This window comes from Mus caroli, unplaced genomic scaffold (assembly GCF_978045245.1).
Source record: "Mus caroli unplaced genomic scaffold, Mus_caroli_1 scaffold_1, whole genome shotgun sequence".
In the NCBI taxonomy this organism is placed as follows: Eukaryota; Metazoa; Chordata; class Mammalia; order Rodentia; family Muridae; genus Mus; species Mus caroli.
Genome location: NW_028227256.1, coordinates 116,133,193 through 116,152,180, shown reverse-complemented (window position 1 = coordinate 116,152,180; position 18,988 = coordinate 116,133,193). Strand labels below are relative to the sequence as shown.

At 41.1% G+C, this 18,988-nt stretch overlaps 1 protein-coding gene across 5 annotated transcripts in view; it reads left to right on the top strand.

Annotated features, from left to right (window-relative positions):
* The first annotated feature begins 3,457 nt into the window (after nucleotides 1-3,457).
* The window catches only part of Epb41l5 (erythrocyte membrane protein band 4.1 like 5), a 102,512-nt gene continuing 86,981 nt past the window's right edge, over nucleotides 3,458-18,988 (top strand). For 2 of the 5 annotated variants that reach the window (XM_029474204.2, XM_021168536.3), the window contains exons 1-3: nucleotides 3,458-3,658; nucleotides 5,511-5,692; nucleotides 14,560-14,664. In XM_029474204.2, coding sequence (XP_029330064.1) covers nucleotides 5,513-5,692; nucleotides 14,560-14,664 — 285 coding nt within the window. In that variant the 5' untranslated portion in view covers nucleotides 3,458-3,658; nucleotides 5,511-5,512. Of the gene's footprint in view, nucleotides 3,659-3,797; nucleotides 4,091-5,510; nucleotides 5,693-14,559; nucleotides 14,665-18,988 lie in introns of those variants that run through there. The other 3 variants (XM_021168691.2, XM_029474198.2, XM_021168617.3) reach the window with 3 other exon arrangements.

Genomic DNA, 18,988 nt, shown 5'->3' with positions numbered 1-18,988 from the left:
ATGCTCATACTTGTAGAGGCCAGGAGAGGGCATCTGGTGTTTGTTCTATCAATCTCCACTTGATTTTCTTGAAACAAGGCCTCACTGAACCTAAAACCTACTGTTCATTTTCCAGCTAGCCTGACTGGCCTGCAAGCCTGCCATGTTTTGTCTCTAACACTACAGCACGGGGTTGCAGCACACCTGTGCTCAGCATTTAACAGGAGTTCTGAGAATCCCAACTCAAATCCTCACACTCGAGCAGCAAGCATTCTAGCCTCTGAGCCATCTCCCTGTTCCCCCCAGAGAATAAAAAATACCTGCAGTCTCCCTCATTGTAGCCACCACCTCCAGTAATCCCAGAGCAAGACTGGGATTGTCGTTCAAAAGATGTCTCGAAGTCAGCCTGGAATCTCAACAATGAAAAATCAAGTTACAGGCTACATCATACAATCCCACAAGTTCCACAGTAGCATATTCACATCTATCATATTGTTTAAAAGGAATCTCACCTTCCCAGGTGCAGTCAGGCCTGCCATTTTGCATGTTAGAGATCGGGAAGAAGTAAAGACTACTAGCTCTCATTTTGTTTTGTTTCGTTTTGTTTTGTTTGAGGGAGGTGTTTCATTTTTAGGTAGCTTTGATTTGCCTCAAACTCAAGAGATCTGCTTGCTTCTGCCTCTCAAGTGCTGGGATCAAAGGACTGTACCATCACACCCAACTGCCAATAACTGTTTTAGGTACATACATGATAATGGATCCATTATAGCAAAGGGAGGTACAATGACATAACCTGTGCATGTGGTCCCAGCTACTTTAAAGTTTCAGTAGGAGAATCATTTTAGGCCAGGAGTTCAGGGCCAGGCTAAGCAACACAGATATCCTGTGTCAAAAGAAGAGACGGGCTAGAGAGATGTCTATGCAGTAAAGAGCACTGGCTGCTCTTTCACCGGTCCTGAGTTCAATTCACAGCACACACATGGTGGTTCCAGCCATCTGTAATAGGTTCTGATGCCCTCCTCTGGTGTGTGTGAAGACAGCACTCATATATTTAAACTGCATAAATCTTTTATAGGAAGCTCTATCACACCAATGATGACCTCTGTTCAATTTCTTATATTTTCTTCCTAGGAAAATGTATATTTGTGTATACATAAACATGCTTGTGGGATTGTATGATGTAGCCTGTAACTTGATTTTTCATTGTAAGATAGTTCCACAGTAGCATATTCACATCTATCATATTGTTTAAAAAGTTCTTTGGGGGTTGAGGTGCATGAATGACCATGTATATATTGTACAGCACTCATGTAGAGGTCAGTTCTCTCCACCTTGTGAGTCCTGGGGATGAAGCTGGGGTTATCATGCTTGGTTCTAAGTGTCTTTACCTGTAGAGCCATCTCACCAGCTAACTCATTCTTAATTATGCCATCATGTGGATGTTGCATAATTTCATTTTATAACAATTACTATGTTGTATGTGTGCATCTACTAGGTGAGCTAGATCCCCTGGCCTATTCTGCCTTTTTGAAACTACTCTTGCTTTAAAAATCTGTACCAGGCAGCAGAAATGATGCTGGTTTCCTGGTATGGTAACTTGAGTTTTTAATCTCTCCACCACAAGGCTGTATGGATAGAGCTGTGTGTAGTACTCAGCTGTTGCTCCTTTGGCCCCAGCTGAGGTGCCACACTGGTAACTGACAATAATCTATCAACGCCATGGGAACAGAAGGAGCAGTTGGTACAAGCATGGACAGTGCCAAATCCCCGGAAACTGTATTCTAGTTTCAGTGAGCTGCATCCTCCCTTTATACACCCTAATTTTCAGGCAAGATCCCATAAAACCCTTGTTCCAGACCATTCTGCCCTTCTGCTCTTCTTGCTCTTAGTTTCACTAGGGCCCTTGCGTAGGTCCACACAGTCCTTTGCCCTTGCTCTTTATGTCCTTCCCGAATGTCTACTGGGCTCTTTCCTCACCTACTTTAGGTCTGAAGTCATTGTCAGTGCCCTAACAGCCTTCCTCCCTGCTGATATTGCAACCCTTCATTCCCAGACCCCACGCCCCACTGTTACTTTTTTCTAGCTATTTACTAACTGCCAATTAAACATGTTTTGAACCAAGGACTTTATGCACTCTACCAACTGAGCTATACCCTACAGCATTTTCTTTTTCCTTCTGAGATGGTGTTAGGTAGACTGGCCTCCAATTTCTGGGCTTAAATGGTCTTTCTGCCTCAAGGGCTATTGGCACAAGGAGGACAGGTACACTCTCCCATACAGGCTTAACCATGAAATAACTTGTTTAATTATGACAGAACCTCTCAATGTAGCCAGTGCTGGCCCTGAACTCACTACTCAGCCCCCAAGGGGCTTTTACTGCTATGATTGCCTTGAGGGACTCCTGTCTTTCTTCTTTATCTGCCTTATCTCCAGGGCCTACAGAGCTGTAGGCATTTTGATAAACTATCTCAAGAATGAATGAATGGAATGTCGCCCAGCCACTCAGAGCCTCCATTCTGTGACCACAGTGCCTGGAGCATCAGTCTGTTATTTCCCTTTCCTAGCCAAGATCTCTCCAGGGCTCACATCACCACTTGACACATAGTTGTTCTCTTTCTTCATTACAGACTAAAGGTTGCTTTAATCTCTAGGATTTGGGGGGAGGGAGCAAGGAAACATTTAAATAAATGCTGGATCAATTAATAAACAACTGTGTAAGAGAAAACATATACTACATTAAAAATAGGAAAATACTCATTTTTGCTGTGCCAGGGATTGGATCCTGGGCCTGGTATATGCTAGTCTAACACCCTACCACTGAACTGTATCCTAAACCCAATGTTTCATTTTCAAATCTTATTACCAGGAAAGTGAAAACTTCAAAACATAAAACACCATTGACATGCTCAGTGTGGGTAAAAGTATTTCACTCCAAATGTGAAGGCCAGAGTCCTGTCCCCTGTGCCCACATGATAGGAGAGAACCAACTTCTGCAAGTTGTTCTTAGACAGGGACTGTGGCATATCTTTCCCTGACCCATACATATATGCACAGAAAAAATAATCTTTTTTAAAAGACAGGATTTCACTATGTAGTCCTGGCTGACCTGTAACTAAGTAGCCGTGGCTGGACTCGAACTCACAGAAATCCACCTGCCTCTGCCGCCTCTGCCTCTGCCTCTCTGCCTCTGCCTCTCTGCCTCTGCCTCTCTGCCTCTGCCTCTCTGCCTCTGCCTCTCTGCCTCTGCCTCTCTGCCTCTGCCTCTCTGCCTCTGCCTCTCTGCCTCTGCCTCTGCCTCTGCCTCTGCCTCTGCCTCTGCCGAGTATTGGGATTAAAGGTGAACTGCCTTTTTTGTATTTCTATCGGCCCCACCTAGTGTTGCCAGCTTAAATTCAGGTCTCAGGAGGCCGATTTCCGGGGCGGTGCCATTGCCCCTTTAAGAGCGGAGCGTCCCGCCCTTCGGGGGGCGGACCTTGGATGGGGCTTTAAGGGGCGTGCCCTCGGGCGGCCGGGGTCCTCCGGGGATTAGCGCAGGGTGGGCTCGCGCCTTGCGCCGCCATTTCTCGGCGTCTCTGGAGACCGGTCCTCTCCTCTAGCCGGCTGGGCGTCTCTCTCCGAGTGTCGCGCGTCCCAGTCGCAGTGGTCTCCGTCGCTTCACGGTGTTCACCCCCGCCTACAGGTAAGAGTTTGGCCTCGGGTGTCCAGTTGGCTCTGCTCACCGAGCCGAGACTCTCGACCGTGCCGGGTGGGCGGCCCGGCTCCCCGGGCGACGCCGCGGGCTGGGAGGGGAGTGGCGGCGACGGCCAATGGGGCTGGGCGCTGAGTTTCGGGCGATACCGCGCGGTGGCCGCTGAGGGCCGGGCGCGTCGCCGGGGTCTCGCGCGTTGTTGGGGGGGAAAACTCTGGTCACCCCTGACCTCCCTGTAGCTGTGGGATTAGGGGAAGGTCGTCTCGAGTGTCACTTTGCCGGGTTTGTGGGCAGTCACCGGTGAGACAGGACGTGCCAGCTAGCTCCCGGTCGAGTGAAACTTGGAAGCATTCGAGGCAGGTGCGTTCCCGGGAACCACCAAGGCCGAGGGCGCTCCCCGCCCCCACGCGTGGCGCGGGTCTGGTAATGATGGGTTCTCCTGTGGGTAGAAGATAATTGTGTCCGACTCTGGTTACTGTAGTCTCCCGGGTTCTGCTTTAAGACCGAGAAGGCTCCAGGCTCCGAAGTTGTTTAGCAATAGTTCAAAATTACTAGTAATGGGTTTTTTTTTTTTTTCTTTAAGAATTGGAGATAAGCCCACCAAGAAATTATGAATGTAATTCACAACTCCGCTCACCCCAGTTGCACTGAGCTGAGGCACTGAGCACTGCTAACCGCAGTGGGTAACTTGTATCTAAATGAACGCTTTGGGATCATTGTTATTTTTCTTTTATTTCTCAACCCCCACTTCGTTCTTTTCTCTTCTCTTCTCTTTTCTTTTCTTTTCTTTCTTTCCTTTCTTTCGATACTGGGAACCTAACCCGGGTTCTGGAGCACGCTAGGATGAACTAAATCTAAATACTCACACCTGGGTTTTTTTTGTTTGTTTGTTTGTTTGTTTGTTTTTTTTTTTTGGTTAGGATAACTTGTTTGAGCAGCGATGCGCGCAATGTTCCTGTGTTTAGTTTCTCAGTTACTGGGATGAAAGATACTGATAACTTTAGGACATTTTCTATAGTTTTCAATATTACTGTTTTTTTTTTAAATCACTGGCTTGACTGTAGATACCTTTTGGTATAAAGCATGGATACCCAGGGTTCAATCCCCAGCACTGCAACAGGAAGAGCCAAAAGGGAGGCTCAGTTGACACTTGCAATTGGCAAGTCAGTAATGTATGAACTTGGAGTGGTGGAAAAGTGGCTCTTGGCTAAATAGGAAATGTATCACTTCAGTTTGCATTTCTGTGATTGAAAAGAAAACTTAACTCGTTGGAAACTCAGAAATTAAAGTTATTAGAAGACTTGTAACTCCGAACCCCATATTTCCAGTTGCTTTTAGAGACCCTGTCTCCCCATGAAGCCCAAGCTAGTTTGGAATTATATAGATAGATAGATAGATAGATAGATGGAGAGATAGAGAGAGAGAGAGAGAGAGAGAGAGAGAGAGAGAGAGAGAGAGAGAGAGATCTCCCAGATTGGCTTGGAACCAATTCTGCTTCTGCCTTCCAGGGGCTGGAGCTGTTTTGTGAGTCTCTTTTATTGTCCTCTGTTAGTCATGAATGACTGCTTTCTCCTGCTAGAGCAGCTAACACTGAGACACTAAGTTTAAAAAGCTACACACATTGCTCTATCTTAAAAAGTATTTTAAAACTTTATGTTAAAATCTAGCTTTAAAAGTTATTTTTGAAATGAAAATTAAATGTATGTAACATTTTGAAATATATATAAAAAGTAGTGTTTCAGCTTTTTCAAATTAACACCTATAGCCTTTACTAAACAGCACTATTAGTTTGCCACTCAGTCGTTGCTCTTCCTGCTGTCACTCACTGGTTTTGTACTGGCAGAAATGCTGAGCTTCCTGAGACGAACGCTTGGCCGAAGGTCTATGCGCAAGCATGCTGAAAAGGAGCGTCTCCGAGAGGCACAGCGTGCGGCCACACACATTCCTGCGGCTGGGGATGCCAAGTCCATCATCACATGCAGGGTGTCCCTTCTGGACGGTACAGATGTCAGTGTGGACTTGCCGGTAAGTAGGACTTTGTTAGCTGCCAGTTTTGTGTGAGATCACTACTGCCTGTGCTTCCTGGGGGCTAGGTGAGATAGGGTGAATGTGGATCAGGCACGGGAGCAGTCATGGACATGCACGAGGAAGTGTAGGCCCAGAGGACCTGGAGTCAGTGGCAGTTGCAGGAAACAGTGACTGATAGGGCAGTTATTGATGTGAATTAACTCTGTTTGTGTCTGCATGTACACACACACTCACACACACACACGTGCCCATGCTCATTTTTATAGACAGGATCACAGTATGTACTCAGATTGGCCTTGGATTTGTGATCCTCCTGCCTCAGCTGCCAATGTGGGAGTACAGTTGTGTGTGCTGCTGTGCTGGGTTTAAGTTTCAAAACTGTTTAGAGATACTAAATCTCTGTTCTGTTTTCAAAGAACAAAGTCTTTGTTCTATGTGAAAGACTTAACAAAACTATAAATTATGTGATTTTGATATGAGTTTCATTGAATATTTCCTGATGTCTGCTATTTTACTAAAATTCAGTTTGAACAGTCCATTTGGAAAATTGATGACTCTTTATGTCTTTGATATGTAGTTGAATAAATCCTGAAAGGCCTAAAATACAGAAGTGAAAATGAAGAATTGGAGAGTTTGCTCAGGTTCAGGCTTTCTTTGTTTTTGTTGGTGGTGGTGGTTAGATTGATTGATTGATTGATTGATTGATTTATGAGACCAGGTCTCAGTATGCATCCCTGGCTTTTATGAAACTTATGAATCTGCTGCCTCAGCCTCCTGAGTCCTGGCTCACAGGTCTGCCCAACACAGCTCTCTAGCAGTGTTGCAAGTCCTCATTGTGTGTGCTTGTTATCTGCATGGACATTGGATTGTACATTTTTAGAGTGTTTGAATCTGTAAACTTTAAGGCATCTAGATTTTCTTCCTGTAAGGGCTTGTTGAGGGCTTATGAGCTATTCCAACATCAGATACTTAGTAAGGATAGTTTTTATATTTATTTTTTATTTGATAACAATCTTGAAGAGTTTTTTTGTGTATTAGTCCATTAAAATATCATTAAATATTTAGTGGAAAGCCTGAGATTGCTGTATGAGAGCCTGGAAAAAAATGTATTACCTAATGTTTGAACTATGAAGCCTTAGGGTTGTTGAAGGGTAGGCTGTGCTAAGAGAATCTGTAGAGAAGTCTTTTGAAAGGGCAGTGTGGTGTAGGGGAGGAAGGAGGTCAGGCTCCAGGAGAAGCAGAGCAGCAGCTGTTTCCTGACTACAGAGAGTGCTGATCCCTTGATCAGGTCCTAGACAGGACAAGAAACAACTGCAGCAACACAGGCAGTTTTAGATTCGACATCTCTCAGAGCAAAACCATGGCCTTTAACAAGTTTTTCAAGATTTGTTTATTTTTATGTGCTTGAGTGTTTTGCGTACATTTTGTGATCAGTTGAGTTGTGATAAGGATACTAATAGTGCTCAACAGGAAATTTTTTTTCTTCAACAAATGGTTTATATCTACATGCAAAAGAATAAAGTTGAACTCTTTTCTCATACTACATTAAAAAAAATTGAAATAAGGGGCTGGTGAGATGGCCCAGTGGGTAAGAGCACCCGAAGGTCCGGAGTTCAAATCCCAGCAACCACATGGTGGTTCACAACCATCTGTAACGAGATCTGACTCCCTCTTTTGGAGTGTCTGAAGACAGCTACAGTGTACTTACATATAATAAATAAATAAATCTTTTTAAAAATTGAAATGAATCAAAGACAGAAACATAAGAAATAAAACTGAAATTTTTAGAAGAAAATGTAGAAATATTTATTTTCTTAAATAATGACATCAAGATAATAAGTAGCAAAAAAGATATCAGGCAAATTGGACTTAATCAGAATTAGAAGTGTATGCCCTTCAAAGGGCTCCACTTAGGTAAAAGATTGTACAACATAATAACAGAAATTACTTCAAAATTAAATATCAGATAAAGAACTTATATGTAGAATACATAAAAAAAATTGTTGCAAACCATTAAAAGACAACCCAATTTAAAAATAAGCAAAAGATCTAAGTAGAAATCGTTTAGTTAGGACATAAGATGAGAACAAATATAAGAGCATTCAGAGTGAGGTGGGTCATAGTTCAGTGGCCAAGCATGTGCCGGGAAGCATGAGGCCCTGGCTCACACCAAATCCCAGAAGACAAACCACAGTAAGTTCTTGTTCACACTGAAGTTAGAAGGTCAGAGGTCAGAGATAGCCAGTATTGGAGAGAAAGTAGACAAATCAGGATCTTCCAACACCAAGATTGAGAAATGGAAAGCAGCTGCTTTGAAAAACAGTCCCCTAGCTATTTACATGACAGAACATCGTTACCTTGTGACTGTTTCCACTTTTCAAGACCTATCCAAGAGAATTAAAAACTCTGCTTGCACAAAAATGTGTAGGTGTTAGCAGCATTGTTTCTAACAGGGAGAAAGTAGGAATGACTTAGGATGTCAGGATGTATAGGTAAAGTCAAGTCACTCCCTGTAGAAGAAATGAAATACTAATATTTGAACAACGTGGATGATGTCGAATATGCTAGTGAAAGAATCCAGTCACGGGCTGGAGAGATGGCTCAAGCGATTAGGAGCGCTGGCTGCTCTTCCAGAGGACCCAGGATTCACCTCGGAGAGCACACAGGGTGGCTCACAACTGTCTGTAACTCCACTTCTAGGGGATCTGACACTTCACACAAACATACATGTAGGCAATAAAACCAATGCAGACTTGAAAAGGGAAAAGAAACCAGTCACAACCACACAATTTGGTTTTGTTTTACAAAAGTCTAGAACAGGGAAAGCTATAGAAATGAAAAGGTAGATTAGTGGTTGCTTGGGGCAGGTACCAGGGAACTAGCAGAGAGGTGATAGAAAGTAGTAGCTATGGGATGCACTCTCTTTTAGAGGTAATGACAGTGTGTACTAAAATCCATTGACTTACATACTTCTGTTGGTTTTGAGACAGTGTCTCACTATGCAGTCCTAACTGGCCTGGAACTCACCAGCCTCACCTCAAACTTAGACGTTGCCTGTCTCTGCCTCTCAAGTGCTGAAATTAAAAGTCTCTGACTCCAGACCTAACCTAAATTACATCCTTTTAATGGGTGAATGGGTTATGAGTTATATTTCAACTAAGCTTTTTTTTTTTTTTTTTTTTTGACTTCTACCCCTCAAAACAAAAACAAAAAAAACAAAACACATTTTTTGTGTATATGTCTCTTTGGGTGTTGTGTTTTTTTTTTTTTCCTTTTTCTTTTTCTTTTTTGATTTTTCACAACAGGGTTTCTCTGTATAGCTTAGGCTGTCCTAGAACTCACTCTGTAGACCAGGCTGGCCTCGAACTCAGAAATCCGCCTGCCTCTGCCTCCCATGTGCTGGGATTAAAGGCGTGCGCTGCCGCCAGCACCACCACCCGGCTTAGGGTGTTGTGTTTATGTTATGTTTTGTTGTTTTGAAGCCATGGAATATGCATGAAATGACATTTTATTGTTAATATAGATGGGAGACTTGATTTAGAACAGGGAGAGAAACTAGAAACCACTAAAGCATTGCAGGCAGGAGGAGATGTGAGAGTGCAGGGAAAGGAATGTTTATTTAGCACAGGAAGATGCTGAGGGAAGGAAGGAGGATGAGCACTGTTGGACCAGGTCATAGTCATGGTGTGGAAAATCCTGAGAGAAGAGTCAGCTGTCACAGAGCGGGGGAACAGTGCGAGTGGAGAAAAGGACTGTGGTAGGCAAGTGTGTTTGCTAGTCAGGTTTTAGAAAGTAAAAGGAATTATCAGTAGTAGTTGTGTTGTTTGAAATTTTCTACACTCCTTCGGACTTAGTAGCTGCTTTTAACACATTAGTTGTTTGCGCAGGTGCATGGAGGGAAATGAAAGGTTACCAGCTAGAAAATGGCTGAGTAGTGAAACTCTTGAGTTGTTTCTAAGGATAGGAGAATTGTTCCTTGGGAATTGGCTTTGTATATGCAGACAGAGGAAGAATATACTGGCAGAAATAAATACCTTCTGAGGAAAAGAAAGGCTTATAAGCCTTCAGGGCAGGAGAGATGGCTCAGCGGTTAAGAGCACTGGCAGTTCTTACAGAAGGTCCTACAGTTCAATTCCCAACAACTATATGGGAATTCTCACAACCATCTGTAATGGGATCAGATGCCCTCTTCTGGTGTGTCTGAAAACAGCTAGAGTGTACTCATATAAGAAAAATAAATAAATATAAATAAATAAATAGTAATGCCATGATCCTCTTACTGTGTAGCGGAATGTGTAATGGAAAATTGTTAATCCACTCTGAATTCCCAGAGGGTAATCAGCCCTTCTCCATCTGCCAGAGTTCTCTGGATTCATGAATGAAACACACACACACACATACACACGTACATGCAGCCTTTATATTTCAATATGCCTAACTAACTTAACAGCTGGGCTTCTCCCTAACTCCTCATGGCTAACCCACTTTCCCTTCTGATATTCCTGAGTTATACTTGCTAAATCTGTATTTTATCTCTGCTATTCTAGACCCAGTCAGGGAGTGGACCATGTAAGCACAAATCAGATCCCCCACATTAATGTTCCTGGAGTAGAATGTGAAGGGAGGAGGACTGGTCTGACTGAGATGGAGGCCTGGAGTCATTTGTTAGAGAGAAAGAAACTAAGTAGTGGTTCTAGGACAGAGGCAGCAGACGTGGGATTTGGAGTGGCCTTGAACTCTACAGGTCTGTGCTTCCCACTCTTTCTACTTGGTGTTATCTTAGGTTTTCTATTGCTGTAATAAAGCATCATGACCAAAAGCAACTTGAGAGTAAAGTAATTATTTGACATACAATTTAACAGTCCTTCATCAAGGAAACTCAAGGCAGGAACCTGGAGGCAGAACCTGCAGCAGAGGCCTGCTTACTACTTGCTCCTCTTGGCTTTTTTTAACTTACTTTCTTATACAAATAGTACCCAGCACCACGTCCCCACAGTGGACTGGGCCTCACAATATTAATCATTAATCTAGAGGATCCTGCCTTGGTCAAACCTCATCAGCTTTTGCTTTTTTTTTTTTTTTTTTTTTTTTTTTTGGCAGTAGAAATTAACAAGAGAACCACAACTGGACACTGCAGAGAGGAAGACTTCTAAATAAGATGTCTTCACCAGACCCCTCCCCTCACAGCTCAGGGATCTGTGCTTGAAAGAGGAGGATTTAGAAAGTGGTAGTGGATGACATCAAGCAACAGCATATTCTAGAACAACTGGACTGATGAGGGATACACATATGAACTCACAGAGACTGGCATCATGCATAAGACCTGTAATGATTCAAGCCAGTCAGGTCCCAGCACTGAGAGGGGGGCGTGGGCATGAGGTCCCACCCCTGACTAGAAAGCTATTTGCAACTGAAGACAGCTGAAAAAGAGAAAATCTTTTTTTTTTTTTTTTTTAGTGGCTTGCCTCTGGGCATAGCAACTACACTGCAGAGCAGACCCATCTCCAGGAGTAGTGAGCCAACAAAACAAACTCGATGGGGTTTTGTTACATCTTGGCATTTTTGTCTCACTTTGTTGTTGTCGTTGTTGTTGTTATTACCTTTGATTTTTAGTGTTTTGGAAAGAGAGAACAAAGTTGGGTGGGGAAGGTCTGGGGGGAAGTTGGGGAGAGGAAACATTTTATATCTCCTGCCTACCTATGCCTCTTGCTAGTCTTCTGTCTGTCTCTTTTCTTCCTGCCACCAGAGACTCAGGACCCCTTTCTATCTTTATTTTGTTTGCATCAAGAGTGGCAAAGCTGCATTTATTCTTTCTGGCTCATTTTGAAACATAAAGGCCCTGAAGCTATTGGTACTTTGAGGCAGATCTATCAAACTATAGTCATTCCTTTATTGCAAAAATAGCACTTGGGCACGTTTGTTATGTTTAAACTAGTGTTCTTGGCTACTAAGCCTTTAGTTACTCTGACATTGTTATGAACTAGGTTTTTCTTGTAGACTGGATTATGAATGAAAGTTTTTAGAATAGCCATACTATTCTAGCAACCAGATTTTTATTAAGAAATTCTGTTTTTGATGTAGAGATTGTTTTAGATTGGGCATGGCTAACTTGAGGACTTTGAAAATCATGCCCATGTCTTCACTATTGGATGGTTCAGATTGGCTTCTCATTAAAGAAGGTAAAATACATAAACCTTGAAAAGGCTCTTGTTCTCTCTGTCTTGTAGAAGCCCATTCTCTCCCCTAGAACACAGCTACCATATTTCAGAAGGCTGGGAATGATACTTGGACAGGATGAGATCAAATACCATTTTAAAGACGTGGTGGTGGTGTTTCTGGAACAAATACAGAATGTGAAATTAAATCTGGAAGTGTACTTCCAATTGATACAATGGAATTTGGACACTTTGTTGCATTGGGAAGTAGGGGATCAAGAGTTTAAAAATAATTTGAAAAAAAAACACTTTACTAATATTTAAAAAAAAATTTGGGTTCCCTTTTTTGATGATGGCACTTTATAAAATAAGCATAATTTTATAATATAAAATTTTAAAAACTTCCAGAGGTCCTGAGTTCAGTTCCCAGCAACCACATGATGGCTCACAACCATCTATATTTGGGTCTGATGCCCCCTTCTGGTGTGTCAGACACAGGGTGTTCATATATATAAAATAAATAATTAAAAAAAAAAAAAGCATCTGACACATCTGTCATCCTTCCTCTGGTTCACTGTGCTAGACTTGTTCCTGATGGCCTTAAGTCCTTCCACTGGAAGGACTTTGCATTTCTGTAGGGAATTGCTTCCTATACTCACAGTTCATTGAAATTTTTCTTGCTTAAAGGAGTCTTCTTATTTGAATACTGTCTCCCATTTATTCTTCATCTTGTTCCTTATAACCTTTAACAACATTATAATTATTTCTTAAAATATAAGCCTCTTGAAGAAAAGTGGCCTCTTGTTTTGTTTTTCTGTGTAGTAGAGCAGCACCTGGCACATTGTAAGTGCTCTATTGATATCTGTTAAACCAGTCAAAGAAATGAACAATATTTGAAATGGATCTTTAATATAGAATAGATTGATCCCCAATGAAGTTAAAATCATCCTCAAACCCAAATTCCGTATTGAGACATTTGGCTCTATTGGAACAAGAAACGAATTTCTGATTTTCTGCTTAAGACTAGCCCATGAAGGAATGTTCATAAAACCTAGGAAATAAATCTAAAAAATTAGCAAGAGTTCTGGTTCACACCCCCTACTATCTCTTCCCTCTCTCCTTTGTCTTTCTTCCCTACTTCTTTCTGTCCCATGTGCGTGTGTGTCTGTCTGTCTCCCTCTTGCCTAGGTTAGGCATGGGGTTATCTTGGCTGCAGACTGGAGTGTCCCTGGAAATGAAGATAATTTTAAAAAAAAACAAATTTTGTCTCATTCTTTCATGACCATTGTGGTCTTGAGTGCCCTTTGAGTGGTTTGGTTGCAAAAGAAACTTGGGACAAATGTCTGTCTGTGGTATCTATTAGCATACCAAAAGGGGTGCTGGACTCCTGGCTGTTCTCAGCACTTCTCACCCTGTCCCCTACTCTAGACTTCAGCTCCCAGGGCTTCCCTTCCCTCAGCTTCCCATCCCCTTATAGCCTGCTGTTCAGGCTATCTATTCTTTTGGTCTCCTTTGCCTGCACTCTTGGGCTTCCTCTTTCCTCTTCTCATGGCCAAGTCTTAGTCTGTTGACCATGTTTATTCTACTAATCTTTCTGCTCTTGACTCTTCCAGATTTGTCTGCCTGTAGTCTCCCTTACATATTCTACTTTACTATACCTTGGAGTGGTCATGCCATTCGTTTATATATCCTCTGCCTCTAAAATTCCTCATTCCTAGAATCCTCTAACCTGGACAGATTCCCTTCTCTACTGAACTGCACCCAGTTACAATTAAAGGAGTGGAAGTGAATTGCTGTCCTTAATGTTGTGATGGATGAAATGCAGCAGGTAGAATGCTGGGGAGGGAGCACTTCAGCAGACCATGCCATGCCTCCCCTGAGGACTGGCAACCTAATATGGAGAAGGTTTATTGGCAGAAAGGGAAGGGGACCTGGAAAAGGAGTGGAGGCAGAGAAAGGAGTTGTTTGTTGAAAGTGATTAGCTGTGGTTTTGTGGTTATTGGGGCTCTCTTCTCTAGGATCCTACCTAGCCTGCAACAGAGCTAAATGAAGCAGTCATAGACTTTAGAGTTAGATTGTTTTTTCTTGTTATATTTAATACGGAGAGGGTAACTTACATTCCTAAAATACAGAGACAAGTACATAGAAGTCTCTAAGAAGTCAAAGACAGCAAAAACTCCATTACAGAAAGTACTTAGGCAAAGGCAGATGTAAAGTCCGGAAGGTTAACAATGTAAAATAACTTTGTTTGAAAAGGGCCCAATGGAAATAGTAGATGGAGGAAAAGCACAATTAAATAAAAAGATACAGTGAATGAAATTGGGATCACTTAACATCAAGAAGAAATTGGTGGGCTGGAGAGATGGCTCAGTGGTTAAGAGCACTGACTGTTCTTCCAAAGGCCCTGAGTTCAATTCCCAGCAACCACATGGTGGCTCACAACCATCTGTCATTGATTCAATGCCGTCTTCTGGTGTGTCTGAAGAGAGCAACAGTGTACTCTCATAAAATAAATAAATCTCCTTTTTTTTAAAAAAGGAAGAAATTGGTGAGGTTATTTGGGAATCTTCCTATTGGAAGAAAAGAAGCATTAAAGAAAATTTAGAAATAAGTGGAAGACTAAAAGAAGTATTTTTTTTTCTCTAAGATCAAAAATAGGGCAGTGACCCTGCTGAAACCTCTTATTAATTCATCTTCTTGCTGTTTCAGAAAAAAGCCAAAGGACAGGAACTGTTTGACCAAATCATGTACCACCTGGACTTGATTGAAAGTGACTATTTTGGTTTGAGATTCATGGATTCAGCCCAAGTAGCAGTGAGTATCTTTTGGAAGTTCGATTATGACTACAGAAGTGGCAATTTTCAGATCATGGACTAAGTGCTTAAAAGCTAAAATACACTAAATGGTTTCTTTATTTTGTGTCATTTCCTATAGCCTGAAACATAATCTTTATCTTATTTCACTTGTTGTTGGTTAAAATATGGTCTTGCTCTGCAGCCTGGGCTGGCCTAGAGCTGGCACTCTTATCTTACCTACACCTTAGGATTATAGTTGGGTACCACTATATTTTGCTATTCCTTTCTTTACAATCACCTCAAATACTTTTTTACAAACAAATCTGGCCCTAATCTGAATTATGAAAGCGACATTTTTAAAGCTGGGGTTTGGAAATCTATCTAGGGTATTATAAACCACTGTGTAACAGAGAGGATGGTAATACTGGAGTTTTATGTGCTCTTAGACACTTGATGTTAATTTCTAGCTTATAAAGTCAGCAGGCAAGCATCTCTTGAGGTTTCTTTCAGATCGATGATTCTTTGTCTGTAAAAACGTTGTATGCCTTCCAGATGAGCGAGCAGAGTATGTAGCAGAGTAGGAAGTTGGAAGCTAGTCAAACAACTACTACACTGTGATTTCCCTGAGGTGGGTTTGAAAGAAATGGATGGTAGAGTTGAGAGGGATTAGTAGTTATCCTTAAAATTGACTATCAAAATTGTTAAGTAAGCTGGGCATTGTGGCGCACGCCTTTAATCCCAGCAGAGGCAGGTGAATTTCTGAGTTTGAGGCCAGCCTGCTCTACAAAGTGAGTTCCAGGACAGCCAGGGCTACACAGAGAAACCCTGTCTTGAAACACCCCACCCCCCCAAAAATTGTTAAGTAATAGTTGCAATATTTATTCTTTAATAATTGGAATTGGATCTTTTGCAAGCAGATTATTTTTTGTTTCAGAAAGTTATTTAAATATTATATTATTTTTATTTTGGGGCATGTTTTTCTACACGTATGTCCGAAGTCAGTAGATGGCATCTGATCCTCTGGGACTGGAGTTACAGATGGTTGTGAGTCACCATGTCAATGCTGGGAATCAAACCCTGGTCCTCCACAGGAGTATCCAGTGCTCTTAACTCTCTAGCTCTTGTTTCAGAAAGTTTTATGTAGAAAAACTTGTATAGGATTATTTAGAATAAGATAGACTGGAGTCAGAAGAGTTACTAGTGGCTGCAGACATGCTCAGCAGTTAGAGCACTGGCTGGCTGCTCTTCAGTGGACCCGTGTTCAGTTCCTGTTCCCCACATGCCTATAATTCCAGTCCCAGAGAGTTTAACATCCTCTTCTGACCTCTCTGAGCACTGCACACACTTGGTTTACAGACATACATTCAGGCAAACACCAATACATAAAAATAAATAAAATCTCAAAAAAAAACCCAAGTTATTGTAGCACTTTGGTAGAAGTGATGATAATAATAATAGGCAGAGAAAGCAGAAAGAATAAGGGCATTAAGATATTAAGCTCACTGGCATGCACATGAGCACATACATACATGCACATACACCCCAGAACACTGAGACTATGGGAAATCTCTTCATATATACATATATCCAGATTTTCCAAAACACAGAAAAATTATGCTTAACTCTAGATAAACACTGTAAAGCTTAAATTGTAAGTCATTTGATTTTATAGCATAGTAAGCATAAGAACCCCTTTCAGTTACTGCTGCATAGCCACATTTAGTCCCAGGATAAAATAAATGGGTATTGAATGAACAGCTCATCTTATTACTATATACAATAAGCTTGATAGATCAAGGGCAGGGTTTTTTTTTTTTTGTGTGTTGGTTTGGTTTTTGTTTTTTTGTTTTGCTAAAGCATATAAGCCAAGTTACCTAATGACCTTGTCATATATACTTTATTGATATACCAGAATCTAAAGTGGGCAGCAAAATATAAGGATCCAAGGTATTAATGTAATATAGTTTAGTCTTAATCATGTGGCATCTAAAATTAATGTACCACATTTTAATTCATCAGTTTTACCAAGCAGCCCAAAATGTGTATGGTGCCTACTGAATTATGGAGTCATCATGGAGATAACCAAAATTAATAAATAGATGAATTAAATTTTACTTTTCTGTATGTATGTATAGATAATAGTTTGATACTATTTTTTGAGACAGCAAAAGCATCTCACCTTTTATTCCTAGCTGACTTGGAATTCTCTATGTAGACCAGGTCGGCCTTGAATTCAGAGAGAGCTGTCTGCCTTTGCCTCCAATATACCAATATACCTTATTAAAGGCTTTATTTCATTCAGTCATTTTATAGTTGCATACACATATAGTAATTTCATAGTTGAAAAAACTCATATCCACAGAACAGCCATAAGAATGGTACAAATACCATTTGAAGGCTAGGGTGTAAGATGTCCCATTATCCTTAAATTCTTTCATGTATGCTTTTTGTAAACAAGCATGGTTTATAGTTTCATACAACCATCAAACCCAGCAGTTGAGAAATCCTCACCATCTCATCTTTATTTCAGCCCAGCAGAGTTGTCTCTAGAATGCCCTCGATAGCCACCAAGGTCCAGTTCAGAATCCTGTTCTGCTTAGCTGTCGTGTCTCTGTAGTTGCCTTTAATCTGAGGCATTGCGGTTCTGCGGTGTTTTTATTTTTATAACTTTGAAATTTTTGAAGATAGAAGCTGGTTACTTTGTTTGCTGTCCCTTTGTGGATTTGTTGTTACCTGCTGAAGTAGGTTCATTTTAGAAGGTAATCCTGTGTTCTGTGTTCCAATTAAAAAAAAAAAAAAAAAAAAGCATGTATCTATTGAATATATCATTCTGAGAGATCTCTAATTGCTTCCTCAGCAATCACAGCTGGGCACTGAAGTTAACGGCAGAGTCTTGGTTGTTCATCACATGATCAGCAGTCCTGGAACCTGTGACCCACTGCCACTGTCTCTCATCACAAAAGATGATGCTACTTGTAGTCTGGAAAAAGATCAAAAATAGAATGATTTCTGTTAAATGTGTGTTGCTTCCACACACCTAAAAAATTATGGAAGTATAAGCAAACCTGATGCGTCACTCCATTGCTCCTATGCAAATGCTGACTATATTTAAGCCGCTGAATTATTTCTGGACTATTTTATGGGAGAGAAAGTAGGGCTTATGAACTGTAGTGTCCACTTATCTTACTTTCTGTAGCACGGTCGTTAACTCCTTTGAAGTTGTCTCCTCTGGAGATACAGCTTGACAAAGAAGACTACAGAGCAAAAAAGACATGTGTGAGGAAAACAGTTGGTTTCAGCTAGGAGAGCCGTAGTGTTTTTATGTCAAAATGAGGCCACTTTGAAAAATCAAGGTACATTTTTCAAATGTACTTATACTATATAGTATACTCATATAGTATTTCATACTATAAAATTTGCCATTTGTTTTTAGCACATTCAGAATTGTGCAAATATTATCACTGATTTCAAAACACTCCATTATTCCTTAAAGAAACCCTGGATATATTACCACTTGATTCTTATTAACCCTCTCTAACACTATACTTCAGCAAGCACTATAGTTCTGTCCATATTGATCTACTTATTTTTTAAATTTTTACATAAGTGATCATCTAGTTACAACCTTTCTTGTCAGAGTATTTTCAAAGTTAATGTTTGTTGTACATACATTTTTCAGTATTTGATTCCTTCCTGTGGCTGAATAATGTATGACTATACCACATTTTGCTTATTCAGCAATTGATGTGCATTTTGTTTGGTTCTACTTGACTGCTATGGATGCTGCTCTGACCATCAAATTTCAGTTCTCAAGGTTATGCATCGAACAGTGCATGGAAAGGGAATGGATTAATCTGGTAGCTGATGAAATTTTTGTAGAGTGCTCAACTGCCCTATAGCAGAGGCATCATTCTACACCCCCACTAACAATACATGAGATTGCAATGCTACATAGTGGTTCACTGGCTCACTTTCCCACAACAAGGTAGAAGGGGTCCCCTCCCCCTGCTTTGGTAATAGCTATTTTGGCTGGGCTGAGACAGGATCTCAATTGTAGCTCTGATTTGTCTTTTCCTAATGAGCCTAAGGAGGTTGACTTTTCAATTACTTACTGGCCAGCTGCACTTTTTATTTGAAAAGTGCATTTTCGTTTCATTTGCCCATTTACTGTGAAGTCTGTGTTCTTAGGTGTTTTGCTCTTTTATGATACTGATCCTCTTGGAGATGAGTAGCTGGCAAGATTTCCACCGTTCATTGAATAGACTGTCTCTCAACTCTGGTGATTGTTTCTTTTGCATTACAGGAACTTTTAATTTTACAGTTTTGACTTTGGGGCATGTGTG